This window comes from Thamnophis sirtalis, unplaced genomic scaffold (genome assembly GCF_051295495.1).
Source record: "Thamnophis sirtalis isolate CommonGarterSnake01/CBP01778 unplaced genomic scaffold, rThaSir2_p1.2 scaffold_4, whole genome shotgun sequence".
Classification (NCBI taxonomy): domain Eukaryota; kingdom Metazoa; phylum Chordata; class Lepidosauria; order Squamata; family Natricidae; genus Thamnophis; species Thamnophis sirtalis.
In genome coordinates this window covers 99585875-99603686 of record NW_028261384.1, presented here as the reverse complement: position 1 = coordinate 99603686, position 17812 = coordinate 99585875, and the positions used below count along the sequence as shown (strand labels likewise).

Sequence of the window (17812 nt, the reverse complement as noted above, 5' to 3'; positions counted from 1 at the left end):
CAACTTCTGGAGGCAAATCATCCCAGTGATTAATTGTTCTAACTATTATGATTAATAGTTGGCTCTCTCTTTGATTAGTTTCCATTCATTCCTTCTTGTTCTGCCTTCAGTTGCTTTGGAAAATAGGCTGACATCCTCTTCTTTGTGGCAGCCTCTTAGATATGCAATACTGTGACCATGTCTCACCTAGTCCTTCTTTTCACTAAATGAGAAATACCCAATTCCTTCATATCAGAGGTGGGTTGCTCCCAGTTCGGCCTGGATCGGGCTAACCGGTAGTAGCGGCAGTGGGAGGCTCCACCCAACTGCTCAGACGCTTCTGCACATTTGCAGAAGTTTCTGCGCATGCACAGAAGTGTTGTGTGCACGCAAACAGGTAGGAAAAAAAATATAAATCCATCACTGCTTCATATGTTTTAGTCTCCAATCTCCTAATCATCCCTAATCAATATTTGTAACCTATACTTAGCTAAAGTTCTGAGTAAGAATCCTGGCATTCAAGGCAAATTCTACTTTTCATTTCTTCTTGCAAAGCATTAAAACAAGTTGCTTTTAATGCTACCAAATTCTGTTTCAGACCTTGTATCATTAGGGCAGCAATAGTAAAAGTAGATAATTATTTTCATTATAACTAGAAACGAACAAAATGTGTATACAAAATGTGTGTGTCTATGTGTATACTGCAGAGCTACTGAATTATTAACTCACTTTGCAAAGATGTAAAACACATAAAATAAAGTATAACTTATGCATACACATTTTATTTTATACCTAATTTTTAATTAAGTTTTTACCTCTTTGCAAATCTAGTTTAATAATTCAGTAGTTTAATCTTAAATATTTCTAGCATCCTTTTGGTTGTATTTTATTGCTCCATTTTGTTCTTTCCTTTATGCATTTCCATGTGAGCTTTGTAACAGTAAATTATTGTGGTAAGTGCTCAGATAAACATGCTATGTTCTTATCCAACAGCAGATGTTGTTGTCACTTTTTTTGGATATCAAAGAAGTTTTTCATGTGGTTTTCCACAGCAACTTCTGCTTTGTTTATAATATATTTTTCAAAGGGCTATCTATATTTCTTTCTACTTGTATTAACGTTTATCTCATATTATATTATTAAAAGTGCTGTTTACATACCTTTAGAGTGCCTTCATTTGCAATAATAAAAAATGCAACGCCTTACAATGTAAACAGATACTTTTATCACTCTGTTTACTGATGGAGCTTGCAGTAGTTCTCGGCTAGAGACATCTGTTTATACTTTGGTAGACACAACTTATCAAGGACTTTTGTGGGCAGTGTTTACTCTTACAGCTCCTGGGAGTCAGGTAACGCCAGCATCTCAAAATATTGCCTTAAGCCGGTCCTTTGAAAAAGCCTTTGAAAAAGCTCTTTTTCTCTTACCTCATAACATGAAAAGCGGTAGAAGTTATCAGCTCATTGTGAACAGCAATGCACATGTAGCGAGGTTCATGGAAAGCAGAAGGGATTGTTCGAGAAGTATAGCAGAGAAAACTTCCCCAAAACAAGAATAGCATTTCAGCTAGACAGCAAGAGATACAAAGATAAGCAGAGATGTGGCATTATTCTTCCCATATTTTCTGTATTCTTATCCCATGCCTCTAGATGATGTATTAGGTGGGTGGATTGATGCATGGATGCATGCATGGATGAATAAAGAAAGAAAGAGAGAGAGAAAGAAGAAAGGAAGATAGATGGATGGATGAATGGATGGATGGATGGATGGATGGATGGATGGATGGATGGATGGATGGATGATCATATTCAAAATCTGGTAGGAAAACATTTCCCATCATTCCATTGATTGACTCATTTCTGACCTGAAATGGTTGGAGGTTGACAAAATTCTAAGAAGGAACACTCGATTGCATATCCAGAGGTACAATACTCCCATTTAACTCATCATATGGTATTTCATATACTAGAATTGAAGTGCTATGTCACTGAAGCATGAACAAATTATTCTTCTGCTAGTGCCTGCAGTCGCATAACTATTCATAATCATCTCAGTGGCAACTCAAAGCTGAAGATATATATTGCTATTTATTGCTGCAGTAAATAATAGAAGCAAAACATTGAAAACAAAACAGGCATTATGGAGGATGGAAGGAAAAGAGAGGAAATAAATAAATAGGAGAAATGTGGAAAGATGGAAGAAAATAATTATTCAAAGTTGAGAGGATATTTAGGAAAGAATAATGACATCAATGTTAATGATAACTTTTGACACTGTGTTTATGCTGAGAAACAGAAGTAAATACCGAATCAATGGGTGATGACTTTAGGAAAGTAAAAGGCTAAGGCTAACATGAAGAAAATAAAAATATGCAATAGAGGCTGTACAAAGCAAAAACCAGGATTAATTATTATTTATATAGAATAAACAGATGGCAGCTGCAACCATGTGATCAAAACTTTATCTTTCTCCTTTCCTGTCACATGGTAAAGTATGAGATCCTCACCCACAGCCATCATGTAATCCCATCGATCTTGATCACAGATGTAAAACTGGAGGCCCCTAGGAGTCTGTGAACGGACTACCAGTGGTATATTTTTCTCAATATTCTCCAGCATCCCAACTGTCCATGCAGCCAAAAACCAAAGGACCAACAGGAGAATCAATGCCAGTTTCTTTAGCACTCGCCCACTGGTCATATAAGGGACACGCTGAGCCGCGTGAGACAGAAAGATCTTTAATACCCTGTGGGACAAAAAAAATAAAAGTGACCTAATCTAAAGAAAAACCATCCTCATTGTTTCTTTGCAAAATGAGAATTATGTATAGTGTTCAAGTACATGAAGGAATTGGGGGACCCATGCATTTAAACATGTCTAAATAGTTTCTGCAATTAATTGCTACTAGTTGCTAGTTTAGTTACTAAAAGCTTGCTTTAATTGTTAGCAGTTAATAAAGTATTTTTATTTTCCTTGTTTCACCAATAAATAATAGATTGACATTAAAAGCTTAAAGGCTGTATTAAACTAACATTTAATCATGTTGGACTTCATTCAGAAGGTTTGCAAGAAAAAAAAATGGATCCTGGTTGGGATTTATATACATTTGTAGTTAAATTAATCATTTCCTCTTCAGAGGAAATTACAGTTCCCAGGAGGCCCTGGAAAAGATGGTTAAAAAAAGAGTCAAATGGTATCAAATCAGGGTAAGCGCATAATATAATTTATCTGAGAAGTTTTTCTGGCACTTCTCTAACCAATGTGGAGCCAGTGTACTGGATTAAATGGATCACTGGATTTAGAGGGATTGAACAAAAGAGGGATTCAGCTGCCAGTATTCATTCCAATCACAGACTTAAGAAAATAAGTCCAAGGTTCAATCCCTTTTTTTCACCCAACTTCATGGAAAAGTCTCACCTATACAGTTTAAGAGTGATTGTTCCATAAACAATGGCAAAACCCAGCATGCGCACCCATCGCAGGACAATGCAGCGGAAGATACTTGGCTTGAAGTACAAGATAAAGACCTGCAGGAGAAGGAAAGGCAAAGATAGTGATGGGTAGGACCTTTCTTTTCTCAGAAGGGCATTGAATTGGGGAAAGAAAGGGAAGGAAAACTTAAATGTAGTCTTGGGTCTGAATCAAACTGCCTTTGCACAATATGCTAGGTTAATTGACCATGGTTGATTAAATAAATTCAGTTCTTTGTGTTTGCACTGAACTATAAACTAAAGCAAAATATGAATCAAGCCTCACAAATTAGCTTTCTGTCCTTGAGCTGTTGATTAATCAGATGTCTCAGGGTTATCACACAAAGCAGATTATTCTAATTAGCCTCTTCCCCCCCTAAATGTAACATTTATGAACATTAATATTTGTATTTTTAATAGTTTATAGTCATCAGCCTGTATTTGCATATTTCATGGTCCTACACCACTTTTTTTTGGGGGGGGGTGATTCAAGTCATTGTTTCCTCCTGGACTAGTCCCTTCACTTTTCCTTGCAAGGTTTTTCCGAAGGGGTTGCCATTATTTGCATCCTAGGGCTAAGAATGTTTGTTGGTACAAGTTCACTCAGTAGGCTTTATGTCTAAGGCAGAACTAGAACTCATGATCTCCCAAATTTCAAGTTCCCTGCCTTAGCAATTACACCCAACTGGCACTCAACCCTGCATCTCTATGCTAAAAAGATAGTTTGAGAAGTGAAGTAGTATCCCCAAACTTTTTTCAGACTGCTCCAAAATGCTGCCTAATGTTATGGGGCTTTCCTTTGCCTCTCATCAAATCTTGCTCTACTCTCAGAGGCTGCCATTTCAAGCACGCATTTTTGCCTCAGCTGGCCCAACATACAATTCATATCTTCCTTTGGACAGCAGTATGTTGACAGTGCAACCTTTTCCATTCTCCTTCCCGTGAGCCAAGACACTGAAAACTAGTTTTATTTCCCAATAGTAAACCAGGAGTGGGCTGCTAGGGGTTCACAATCTTCTAACTAAGATTCTGTGCAGTTCAGAGAACCCCAAAATCCTGGCTGCCGCCCTGCCCCCACGCAGCTTGTTTTGGATGCAGGTAGGTGCAAGGTACCCGCAGAGGCTTGGGGAGGGCGAAAAACGGGCCTACCGGAAGTTTGGGAAAGCCGGAAATGTTTCTGGTGTCCAGAGGATCTTTGGAGCCTGGGGAGGCCATTTTCACCCTCCCAGAGACTCAAGGAAAGCCTCTGGAGCCTAGGCCGAGCAACCCCCTCCATGGTTCAGAAGACCGACTAGGACACACCCACCATGGCCACATCCACCCAGCAACCGGGCAGAGAACCCCTTGCTAAAATTTTTGAAGCCCACCCCTGAGTAACCCACACTGAGATGGTAAACCAAGCCATATTCTTTTTTCTTGATGGCCCATTACTATCCATGTACCTCATAACTAAACCCCTTTGGGTCCAATTCAGATACTCACAGGAAAATAGAGCAGGAGTGAGCCAAAGAGTATTGTCTCCAGAAGAATAACCCCTGAGGCCCGAATCCTCTGGGAAAAGAGAAATGAATGTGAAATGATGGTGCTTTGAAAGCAAGGTTGGTGGTTGTAAAGTAGTGCAAATTTTCAACTACTGCAAAAAGTAATGGCAAGTAAGAGAGCAGGACAACCATTTTATAAACCCAGTTTGTGTTCTACTGCTCACCGTGGCCCGTACCTTGCTCTTCCTATAATGGTAAGAAATTAACATGTTGAAGAAAACTGTCAGCATACAGAAGGCCTGGAAAGCAAGAACAATAGCCCGTAGAGACCAGTCTTCCTGGATCAGACATGGTTTGCCATCAATACAGGGGGTGCATCCTTCCTGACAGGGATGGCATTGCAGCAAATTCCCAGAATTCACTGCTCCATACTGGGAAGCACTTTGTCCTTAGGGTGGGAAAAAGAGTAGAAAAACAATATGTTAAAATAGTTTATAACTATTACTGATCACCATCCTAAATGGTCCTCTATATTCATATTTAAGGAGAAGGCATAACATTTGAAAAGTTTTGAGTAGACATCTACATTTAGATATAATGGTGTCCAGTTCAAAACATACGTATACAAAAACTTAATGCGCCCTTAAATATATTTTTTATTTTTTTTACATTCTAAGTTTAAAAGAAAAAACACACTTCCTTGTCCTGGTTTTAGAGAAATGTATGGAATTTTGGAAATCTTTTAGCAAAACAAATTAAGATAAACTCTCATTAATCTCTACCATCCATATGCAGGATATGGAGTATACTACCATATTCCTATTGTATATTCCTATTGTATATTCCTATTCCTATCTGGAGAGAACCATATCATACACTGTTTAGTTTTTAAAGCAAGTAGAGGCAATCTATACTATTCATATTGTCCCCCAGTAATTCCGACATTGCCCAAATCCAATGGCAAAGTGGCTAAATCCCATTCATATATTTTGGGCCTGAAGTTTTGTCTTTTAAGGATTTCCCACGCTCATCCCAAAACCTGTCCCTGAAAGTGCAAAAAAATGGACCAAATACTCAGTTTATACTCTTTGTAGTGACATTCGGCAACACTGGATAATCTTTTGTAGACCTTGATCCCTCAAACATGATCAATGTTCAAGTCAGGAATATGTTAGAAATAAACTGAACAAAGAAAACTGCATGACAGTTCTAATTCAGCACCTAGAATCTGGCCAAATGTGCAAGTTTTCATTCACACAATTCTTAAATATCCCAAATTGGAAAATAATTATAGTTGGCAACACCTCCTCTGTTGGACGACAGGTAATCCTCAGTTTATGAACACAATTGGGCCCAAAGGTTCTGTTGCTACGTGAGATGGTTGTCAAGTGAGTTTTGTCCCATTTGCAACCTTTCTGGCACAGTTGTTAAGTGGATCATTGCAGTTATTAAATTAGTAACACAGTTGTAAAATGATTCTGCTTTCCCTACTCCCTTTGCATGTCGGAAAGTCACAAAAAGTGTCACATAACCCTGAGATGCTGTAACTGTCATAAATATATGCCAATTGCCAAGAGTCTGAATTTTGATTACATGACTGTGGAAAATGTCATAAGCCAAAATTGGTCATAAGCCAATTTCCCCGCTCCATCAGTTTACATGGCCTACCACTAACTTTGAATGATCATTAAACAATGGTTGTAAGTTGAGAATCTGTATGCCACATTGAACTTGAGTAGATAAAATTGCTATTTCATTTAAATTTGGAAAGAAATATTACTCTGGTTGTATGAATGTATTAGCAGAAGAAGCAGAAAGTCTGTAGTATGCTCACTTGGGACTGTACCAGAGACACATTTTTCCCACTTTAAATTAACTGGCAGTCTTTTCTGTATTGTCAGCAGGGACGTGAAGTCAGGGGAGGCAGGGAAGGCAGAGCCTCACCATTGTCATCATGAAAAGAAAAAAAATGTAAAAGAAAAAAGGCTGAGCTAGTTGCTGCCAGAGTCACAGTGAATGATTCTGCTTAGTGCTTAACTGTTTAAAAAAGCCTCTAAAAAGTGCCCTCTACAGGAGGAGGCAGGAGAATGACATGCCTCATCTAGTCTGACTGTATGATCACTCGAGCAGAGTTAAGCAAGAGTTAAAAGCCGAAAAATTCCTGATGTAGATGAGGCACATCGTTCTCCTGCCTCCTCCTGTAGAGGGCGTTTTTAGAGGCTTTTTTAAACAGTTAAGCAGAGTCATCCATGGCGACTCTGGCAGCAACTAGCCTAGCCTTACCTCAGCTCTTGCCTTTTTCCTTTTACATTTTTTTTCTTTTCATGATGGCAGGCAAGAGCAGAGTTGAAATCCTCTCTGAAACAGCTGGAAAAAGTACGTGTTAATTCAAACTTAATCCTCCTGGTGCAACTTTGTCTCTCTCTGTGTGTGTTTGTTTGTTTGAGAGTTTGTTTGAGTGAAGAGAGGAAAGGGGGTAGGAGAGGCAGGGAGGGCAGCCCGCCTTATCTGGCTGGAGGGGCATCGCCTCCGGCTTCAGTCCAGCCTGCGGTGCTTTCTTTCCTTCGCCTGCCTGTGCCCGTGGCAGCCCGCCAGCACAGGCGAGCAAAAGAGACTTTCTTTCACCCGCCTGTGTCCACGGCAGCCCGCCAGCTCAGGTGGGCGAAAATCACGTTCTTTCACCCGCCTGTGTCCGAGGCAGCCCGCCAGCTCAGGCAGGCAAAAGAGACTTTCTTTCGCCCTCCTGTGTCCACGGCAGCCCGCCAGCTCAGGAGACTTTTTTTTGCCCGCCTGTGCTTGCAGCAGAGCTCAGACGGGCTGTCATGAGCACAGGCGGGCAAAAGAAAGTGCTTTAGTCAGTGGGGTGTCAGGGGGAGAGGACTGCCTCACCAGCCATAAAACACCGCACATCACTGATTGTCAGATGTACTGGTCTTTTGAAAGATTGCTGAACATATATTTAATAACAGATTGGACGTACACTATATTGCCAAAAGTATTCGCTCACCTGCCTTTACTCGCATATGAATTTACTGTAAGTGACATCCCATTCCTAATCCAGAGGGTTCAATATGATGTCGGTCCACCCTTTGCAGCTGTAACAGCTTCAACTCTTCTGGGAAGGCTGTCCACAAGGTTCAGGAGTGTGTTTATGGGAATTGTTGACAATTCTTCCAGAAGCGCATTTGTGAGGTCACGCACTGATGTTGGACGAGAAAGCCTGGCTCTTAGTCTCCACTCTAATTCATCCCAAAGGTGGTCTATCGGGTTGAGGTCAGGACTCTGTGCAGGCCAGTCAAATTCATCCACACCAGACTCTGTCATTCATGTCTTTATGGACCTTGCTTTGTGCACTGGTGCACAGTCATGTTGGAAGAGGAAGGGGCCAGCTCCAAACTGTTCCCACAAAGTTGGGAGCATGGAATTGTCCAAAATGTCTTGGTATGCTGAAGCATTCAGAGTTCCTTTCACTGGAACTAAGGGGCCAAGCCCAACTAATCCCCCCTCCACCAAACTTTACACTTGGCACAATGCAATCAGACAAGTACCGTTCTCCTAGCAACCGCCAAACTCAGACCCGTCCATCCGATTGCCAGATGGAGAAGCATGATTCATCACTCCAGAGAACGTGTCTCCACTGCTCTAGAGTCCAGTGGCAGCGTGCTTTACACCACTGTATCCGACGCTTTGCATTGCACTTGGTGATGTATGGCTTGGATGCAGTTGCTCGGCCATGGAAACCCATTCCATGAAGTTCTCCGCGCACTGTTCTTGAGTTAATCTGAAGGCCACATGAAGTTTGGAGGTCTGTAGCGATTGACTCTGCAGAAGGTTGGCGGCCTTTTCACACTATGCGTCTCAGCATCCGCTGACCCCACTCCATCAGTTTACATGGCCTACCACTTCGTGGCTGAGTTGCTGTCGTTCCCAAACACTTCCACATTCTTTTAATACAGCTGATAGTTGACTGTCAAATATTTAGGAGCAAGGAAATTTCATGACTGGATTTGTTGCACAGGTGGCATCCTATCAGAGTTCCACGCTCGAATTCACTGAGCTCCTGAGAGCGACCCATTCTTTCACAAATGTTTGTCAAAACAGTCTGCATACCTAGGTACTTGATTTTATACACCTGTGGCCATGGAAGTGATTGGAACACCTGATTCTGATTATTTGGATGGGTGAGCGAATACTTTTGGCAATATAGTGTATCTTCCAATGACCATTGAAGATAAAATAGGAAATTAAGCAATGGTGGGATTCAAGTAATTTAACAACTGGTTCTTCAGTTGGGTAGGCGTAGCTGGGTGGGAGTGTAATGTGACTAAGTGGGTGTAGCCAACTTGACATCACTCATGGCAAGTTGGGGCGGTACAGGTGGACCAAAGCGACAGTCGCCGGAGCCTTAGTGGGCAAGTGAAGCACTGACTGGCCCCTCCCCTTGCCCCCCCTGACATAGTGTGACATTTCTGGCATAAACGTTTCCATATAGTGATTAGATCTTACAACAATTTCATTTTATATCCATTACGCATGCAGTCAGTCAAATTACCTGTCTGTTGATCCTTTCTTTTATATAATTACTAATCATACAAATACATATTCAATTTCTACCTATCACACATTCTTGATACCATATTTTCCAATTCTTAACTTGTCTGTGTTTTTCTGCCCTGGCCTTTTCCCCTCATTTCTAACCATCAGTACCATTTGTCCCAGATTTCGTGATATTTTGTCTCACCTTTGTCTTTGCTCTCTAGAGTCAGTCTGTCTATTTCTGTGCATGTCAATATCTTATTTATTATTTCTTGTTCAGAGAGAGTCTCTTTATTTTCCCATTTTTGTGCAAAAAGCAGTCTTGCCACCATTAAAATATGCAGCATTAAATATAGTCCACCTTTGCCATATTTTTCTTTTGTGGTTCCTAGTAGAAATAATTTTGGCCTCAATTCCATCCTTTGATTTAGCATCTCTTCCAAATACTTTTTTATCTGGTGCCAAAAAGCCCTGGCTTTCATGCACTCCCACCATATATGGTAGAAGGTCCCTAGTGCGGCATTACATTTCCAACATCATGGCGATAGGTTTTTGTTAATTTTAGCTAATCTTATGGGTGGGATGTGCTACCTGTAGAACATCTTGTGTAAGTTTTCCTTATACGAGGTGGCTAAAATTAACTTTCTGTTTCTTTTCCATAAGTCTTGCCAATTGTCCAAATCTATGCTGTAACCAAAGTTCCTATTCCATGCTAACATGGTGTCCTTTACCTGCTCTTCTACCATTGTATAATCCAATAGATATTGATAGTTTTTTAATCATTTTCTCCCTTTCACCTAGTAAAATTTTGTCTAATTCTATGGGTTCTTTCTTAATACCCCATTCTTTTTTGTCTTTTACGTATCGAGATTGGACTTGTAAGTAAGCCCACCATTCCAGTTCTATTCCTTCCTCATATAATTCTCTTCTAGATTTTAGTTCACCTTTTTTGTTTAGTATCGCCGTATAAATCATTACTTTCCCTAAATTAATAAAATTCGGATGCATGAACGTCGATAACCAGTTTGGTGTTTTCATGTAGTTTTGTTGTTTAAGCCTTAACCACACATCAAGTAGAGCTCATCTTATATGGGGCCTCTGGAAGTACTGGTGAGCTTTATGTTTTTTATCCCATAGGAAAGCATATCACCCCATTTGCATACCATGTCTTTCCAACGCTTCTATTTTTAAGTCCTGTCCAATTTTTTACTCATGTTAGTGCTGCCACTTGATAGTATCTTTCCCAGGTGGGCAGCCTGAATCCTCCTCTTTCATTGCAATCCTGTAAGAGTTTCAATTTAATTCTGGGCTGCCTCATCTCTTGCGGGGTCTCTTGCTGCCAGAAGACTGCAGCAGGAAATGGCAGGCAGCTACTTCCATCCTTTGTTGGTGCCTCGCACAGGGAGATGTACAATCTGCTCTTAGGACTTGGAGCTGTAAGCTACATTCAGGAGGCACTGCGGCAGAGAGAAACGGCTTACAGCTCTGAGCCCGAAGAGCAGGTGACACATCTTGGAAGCACTATGGCGCCTCATCCCTTGCTGGGTCTTGCAGGTACTTCTTCTGGCCCTTGTTGGTGCTGCATGCACCTCAGTTGCTTGGGGAGATGCCAGGTTGGGTCATAAGGCAGGTCATGAGGTAGCAGCCATAGGAGCAGTAGCTGTGGCAGCAGCAGTCATGGCAGACCAGTGTCTCTCTAAGCAACCGAAGCACCAACAAAGGCAATAGAAGGCGGAGGTAGGAAATGGAAGCCAAGAGAAGCAGTAGGAGGTGCAAGCCGATAGAAGCGGTAGAGGGGGAGGCCGAGAGAAATGGGAGGCTTTGGAAACGAGCACCGTTCTCAGCCCCACTTCCCCAAGGAGGCACCCACCACACTTACCTCTGCCTCAAGGCTTCTGCTGCTACAGCAGGAAGGAGCAGGCCAAGGCAGCTGGGCGAGTCTAGTCTAGGCGAATGAAGAGGAGCAATAGAAAGCAGAGAGCTGGACTGCGGGCTCTACATGGTAGGCCACAGCGATGGCAGGCAAGTGGGTGGGCTGCAGGGCTTCGTGGTTGAGGCAAATAACCAAGCAAGGGAGCCAGAGAGCAGCAGCAGCTATGCTGTGCGCGGGGCTCTAGGCACTGGCCAAGACGGGCGGGATGAGATAAGGAGCGCCTGGGAGGAGCAGGGCAGGTTGGGGTAGGTCGAACCAGTGATGGGATCAACCAGTTCACTGAACTGCGCAAAAAGTTAACACCTTATTCTTCTGAACTACTGTAAACCAGGTGAATCTTATCTCTGAAAATAAGGTAATTATAGGAAATTGACTGAGAAACAGTGAAAAAAGGCCCATAGAATTGCTAATTACAATATGAAGTATATAATCTCAGAGTAATCTATATATTAAAATGTCAACATTTAGACATATTAGAAAGTCATTAGCTTAGCTGCTAAGGACAATAGTGATTTTGGAGCAGCTAACTTGTATTTTTAAGTTCTAATCAAACAGGGATTTCAGAATAAATACCCATTTTCATGACATTTGGGATTTGGGAAACTACTATATCTGTTTTTTTTCATTATTTTTGTTTACCTCAAGATATTTTCCAAAATATCTCCCATAAACAATAAACCAATCCCTTTCCCCTTAAAGTTCTTTCCAAATTCATCTTTTCCAGGAAAATTCCTAAGTATATGTAATTGGTACAACTACATATTTATTTTTATTTACTAGGACCGCATTTCCTCTCTATATTCTGCCATTTCTACAGAATTGTTCACATTGTGGTCACCTTCGGTAGACAATATTTTATTTTTCCAAAATGCTATATATTTAGGCCTATACAACCTATAACAGTATCTCAAATTCTTATATTACTACAAAAAGCTGTACTTGTCTCTATTTACCAGTCCAGCCTTTACTGATTGAAGAAAGGTGGGAAGCGGCAGTTCTCTGTCCTCCATAGTAACCTGGTTTGCAAAGACAACTATATTTTCCAAGGATAAATCCATGGTTTTCCTGTGGGATACACTGAAAAGAGAAATGCACACTTGTAAAATCACTTTCTCCCCTCCAGACTCTCCAAAAGTAAATTTATTAGAGACAAGCTCTATAAATGCTCATAGTTTGAATGGTTATGTTCTCCTGGCTGATATTCTTCCAATCTTGTTCCTTGTTCATTTATAATCTCAGAATCCCTCCCCCTGCCAAAAAAAATTTTCTGGCATCATAAGGGGAAGTTTTTGAAGCTGTGTTCTGCATAATCTTTGGTTTCTGGAAAATTTGATTGGATTTCATGAGAGATTAGGGATAAATGTTTCCTTCCTTCCTTCCTTCCTTCCTTCCTTCCTTCCTTCCTTCCTTCCTTCCTCCCTCCCTCCCTCCCTCCCTCCCTCCCTCCCTCCTCCCTCCTTCCTTCTTTAGGCACTGCTTAAAAAACTTTAACTCTACTGCAATCAAGGTATTCTTAGAATTTTTAATTGACAGTTTTAGTAGCCTATTTACCAAAAGTTTGAAAACTTTTGTCATAATATGCTGTGAGAAGTTATACAAATTATGATTCAGTAATAGTATTGCACATAGCAAAGTCTGCCTTTGAATGGAGAGACTCCAAGGAAATATATTTACAGCTTTCTCAAGGACCTGGCTGCTCTCTGAAAACCTTATTAAAAAACCTACAACTTAAATATTTTAAACAAGTAATGTGAAGTCAAAAGTCATTGGAAAAGACTCACAATAACAAAAAAGGTTGGCAGAGGACAAAGTGTCTAAATATTATCAGTGATAACTTTAAGCACGAGCTTAAAAGAATGTGAAGAGGTAGCTCTGACAGAGAGCCTTGGCGAAATAATGCACATTGGCGCATTGAGTCATTATGGTGAAGAGTATCAGCAAGAGGTGAAGAATCAGATACTGAACCAAAATTATTCTTTTCAGGGAAAGTGACTGAGGAATGTCCTGTTTGACTTTGAGTAAGATTTCGGCCCTGATAATAACCAATGTAGAAGGAAATCATTCTCATATGTCTTATTTCCACAACATGTTCAAGCTAGTCAGTCAATAATCCAGTCAAATTTCCTTATGGGTTCCAGCACCACATTATCACATTAACTGTGTCAAGAGTCATCAATCTGGGACTACAGAATTTCCAATACTTTCTTTAGAAAGCCTTAATGACTGGAGCACATGCACCAGAAGAGTGTTAGCAAGACTTCATTAGCTGTGGTGGCGCAGTGATTAGAATGCGGATTTGCAGGCTAACTCTGCCCATAGGCAGGAGTTTGATCCTGAGTGATTCAAGGTTGACTCAGCCTTCCACCCTTCGAGATCAGTAAAATGAGAACCCAGATTGTTGGGGACAATGTGCTCACATTTGTAAACTGTCCAGAGAGTACTGTAAAGCACTATGGAGTGGTATATACATGCTATGGCTACATCACCTTTCTTATTGCAAACATGGTTGAATTTTACAGCCAATGAATTGGGGAAGTACGTGACTTTGAATTCCTGAACTGCTCCAGACTTAATGCCACAAATCTCCATGCGCTATTGGCCTTGGAGATCCCAAAGCCACCTTCTAGTAATTAAGGCAAGAATGTTGCTCTGTAACAGGGAAGCCAATATTGGAACATAAATCTAAATGATCCCTAAAGCTCAACTTCAGCCAGAGGATACCACATCCACTTAATTGCAGCACATGGCCTCTGAAGGCTTTTAAGTCTTCTCAGATAACAATGGCTATCCCACCTGCCCCCACTTTTTGTAGGCTCATTATTGATGCTACATTTAAAACTCAGGTGGGCACACCCCTGAGAATGAAATACCCTCCTTTGGCATCAATTCTCAATTATACCACTAGGCTGTCCATTTTATCCAGAATTAGATTATATATAAGGATTGCTTTGTTACAGACCAACCTGGCATTAAGTAACAGCATCCAGAGACTGGGGCACAGAGGATCTGACAACATGGCATTGTAAGTGAATACTGGTGACTTAAGGTAAAATTGGTTTCAGGCATCAAGTTTATCTTCTGTGATGTGAACCAACTCATGTTTCCCACCAAATCTTTCCCTGCCCATCAGAAACTAGGTGCCATTCCCTTTTCTCTCCCCTGTCACCCACTGCTGCCCCTAGCCCAGAATCTAACCTGCCAACCAGTCAGCCAGAGAGATACACAATCAACCAACTACTTTCTTGCCAGAGCACATTCCAATTATCAGCCCCAATAGCTTCTACTAGTCCACTGAGAATTTAAAAATTGTATCTTCTTTGCTGCCAGACCAAGATGACAATGTCCACCCCAAAACATCATTCAGCTTAAAGGTTCATCCCCACACAATGAGTAGACTGCATTCTCCTTCTTGGCACTTTTCATGGTGTCCATTCTATCCTTGTGTTCAACACCAACTCCTGCCTGGAACACATTTCAACCTCTAGATTTCTTTCAACATTCTACATAGATGTTCCAACAAACCTCACACCAACAACAGCATGCCCATTGTAACAAACCCTAACCAGCATGTCCACTGGTAACAATCAGATTTTCTGGTTGTCACCCCAGTGATCCCACTGTTTGCATAACAAATTTATTTCATCATTGATACAGAAAAGTGTGTTATGCTCTTGTGGCCAAAGACTGCATCACTCTTGGTACCAAGTTGTCTTCTTGTCTATATTGCAAATATTCTTAGCAAAAATAGAACTCCATCCTGTAAAGATACTCTCCTTTTTCAAAAACTATCAGAGCGTGTCAAAGAGTTGGCCTCAGTTAGAAGGATTCTTCAATTTAAATCCAATATAGTGGCAAAGAAATATCAGTGAGGAGAGTAGTAAAGAATCTTGATCCTGACTGCCAACTTGTTAGCATTTGGTCAGCGGATATTACAATGCATTAATGATTAATGATTTCTTTGCATTTGATGCTGTGGGAAAGTATATTGTACTACTGAGATGTGCACGCACAGACTTACCTGCACAAACTGTACACTTTTTATGTGCTAGTTCATGAAAAATAGTATACTTCTTTCTCTTTTTTGGGGTGACAGTTTTTGTTTTGTTTTTCATTTTAGTGATAGTAAGTAGCCATTTTGTACATCAATATTTCAGTGGGAGTGGAAACAGAGTTTAATCAAGAGATTCTCAATTTAAAATAGAATACACACACACACACATTCCCATAGTATCCTCAATATATATATATATATATATATATATTCATCACACCAGCCTACCTTTATAACACACATGAGTTTTGAGAGGAATCTAGAATTAGTTGATGATTTTGTGTCTACAATTGAGGTATTTTGCTCTGCACAATAAAAATAAATTCTGAGACTGTTAGAATCAAAACAGTAAGGTAACCCTCGTGACTTCTGAAATGCCTTCTTATGTCTTTTCTCTGTGGCATGTTTAAAAGATCAAGATGGAGATTCTATCCCTTCCCCTGTACTTTATTTGATCTCATCTTATTGGATTAAATTAGGAGCAAGTGCCTTGAGTTTTGTGTAAAGCACTCTTCATTTACTTCATTTCTCCAGCTGGCTCAACACGATTCCCCCCTCCTTCTCTGGACATCCATGGCTGAATATTTAAGCATTACGCTAACCAAATGTTGGATGACCAAATCCCCTTTTCCTAAAACCTAAATGGATCACTAATGCTGCTGAGTATACTAATCCCTTGAGAAGCAACTACAGCCAAAAGGAAAGCTAACATTACTACTGAATACATACTGAATACTTAAAGGACCAGAAAACATATTAAGCCACAGTCCATATTGAGTCAAGAGTTTTCTTTTTTCCAATTATTTTACAGGAAGAAAATTATATGCAATGCATACTGATAGTTTAATGTAATCAGAACTCTACTATTTTTCTCTTCTTCAGCAGACAAATTGGACGAAGTAAATAATCACAGAATAATAGATTCACAGGGCTAGAAACGACCTTGGAGGTCTTCTAGTCCAACCCCCAAGGCAGAAGTCCTTATACTGTCCAATCTTTTCTTAAAAAATCTTTTCAGTGATAGAGCGCTGTGTTGAGATTCTATGTTGAATCTCCCTTGGACAAACTTCCACCAATTTCTCTCTATAGAGATCTATTCTTTACATAAAGACAACTCCTCTCCCTCTTTTATTGTTTCATTTTATACATTTTTATAAATTTGAACAATTTATATCCTTTTAGCAGTATGTTCTAATCATGGATTCCAACCCACCACATTTCAGTAGTAGCTACAATATCATACTTGTATTCACGTACTAGGATCTCAAGTTCTCCCTGTTTGTTCCCCCTCACATATTGAGCAGTAGTTTATAAGCATCTGAGCCCTTAATGACCAAACCTGTGTTTGATTCCTGAATCTCCTATTATATGCCTTGGTGTCTCTTCCTTCTCACTACCTCCTTCCTCATTTTCTGATTTGTTGTCTTGGGATGCATGTTTTGGATTTGGTCCTAAAAATTGGTCTCATTCTCCCTCCAGTTTTAGATTAAAGAACTATGGCTGAACTGAGCCAGCTGTTTTCCAAATATTCATAATAGAATTCCCTATGCCACCAGACTTGAAATTTTGGGCTTGGACAATCTGGAACTATACCGCCTACAGTCTGACATAAGTATAGTACACAAAATTGTCAGCTGCAACGTCTTACCTGTAAATGACTTCTTCAGCTTCAACCTCAATAATACAAGGGCAAACAATTGATACAAACTCAAGGTAAACTACTCCAAACTCGATTGCAGAAAATATGACTTTGGCAACAAAGTGGTCAATGCCTGGAATGCTCTACCTGACTCCATTGTAACATCCTCAAACCCCCACAGCTTCAACCTTAAACTGTCTACCACGGATCTTACCTTATTCCTAAGAGGTCTGTAAATGGGGCGTACATAAACGCACCAGCGTGCCTACCGTCCCTGTCCTAATTTCCCAATTTATTTGTATTCATTTCTTTCGTTCATGTCTATGTTTATATTTATACCTGCTATCTTGTGCATGTTTGACAAACTAATAAATACAAATACATTCTTTCCAGTGTTTGGGAGGTGCAGAAGCCCTTCTTGTAGGTAAAATAAACCATGGTGCAGAAATCCAAAATTCTCTTGATGGCAGCATTTACTGAACCAGCAAGGAGTTATACTTCTCTAAATATAACACTTTTATAGAGGTAAAATTAGGGTTAATTTGACAAGAAACATTCCTTAGGTAAGACAGTGTTGTGCAACTTCAGCAATTTTTAAGATGTGTGGACTTCTGGCTCCCAGAATTCCCCACCCAGCATAAGTGGATTTCATAAGACTCACGTTAAAGTTACTAAGATGGACTGGACTAAGACACTGTTCTGCTTTTTTTAATGAATTCAGTTA

The 17812-nt window shown here is 40.3% G+C and overlaps 1 protein-coding gene across 1 annotated transcript in view; it reads right to left on the bottom strand.

The window, feature by feature from the left end:
* GPR179 (G protein-coupled receptor 179) overlaps nt 1-17812 on the bottom strand; it is a 47535-nt gene that overhangs the window by 19324 nt on the left and 10399 nt on the right. Inside the window, exons 3-8 of the mRNA XM_087713564.1 lie at nt 12352-12475; nt 5166-5377; nt 4931-4999; nt 3396-3505; nt 2486-2724; nt 1407-1545 (exon numbers count right to left, since the gene is read on the bottom strand). Coding sequence (XP_087569690.1) covers nt 1407-1545; nt 2486-2724; nt 3396-3505; nt 4931-4999; nt 5166-5377; nt 12352-12475 — 893 coding nt within the window. The remainder of the gene's footprint in view (nt 1-1406; nt 1546-2485; nt 2725-3395; nt 3506-4930; nt 5000-5165; nt 5378-12351; nt 12476-17812) is intronic.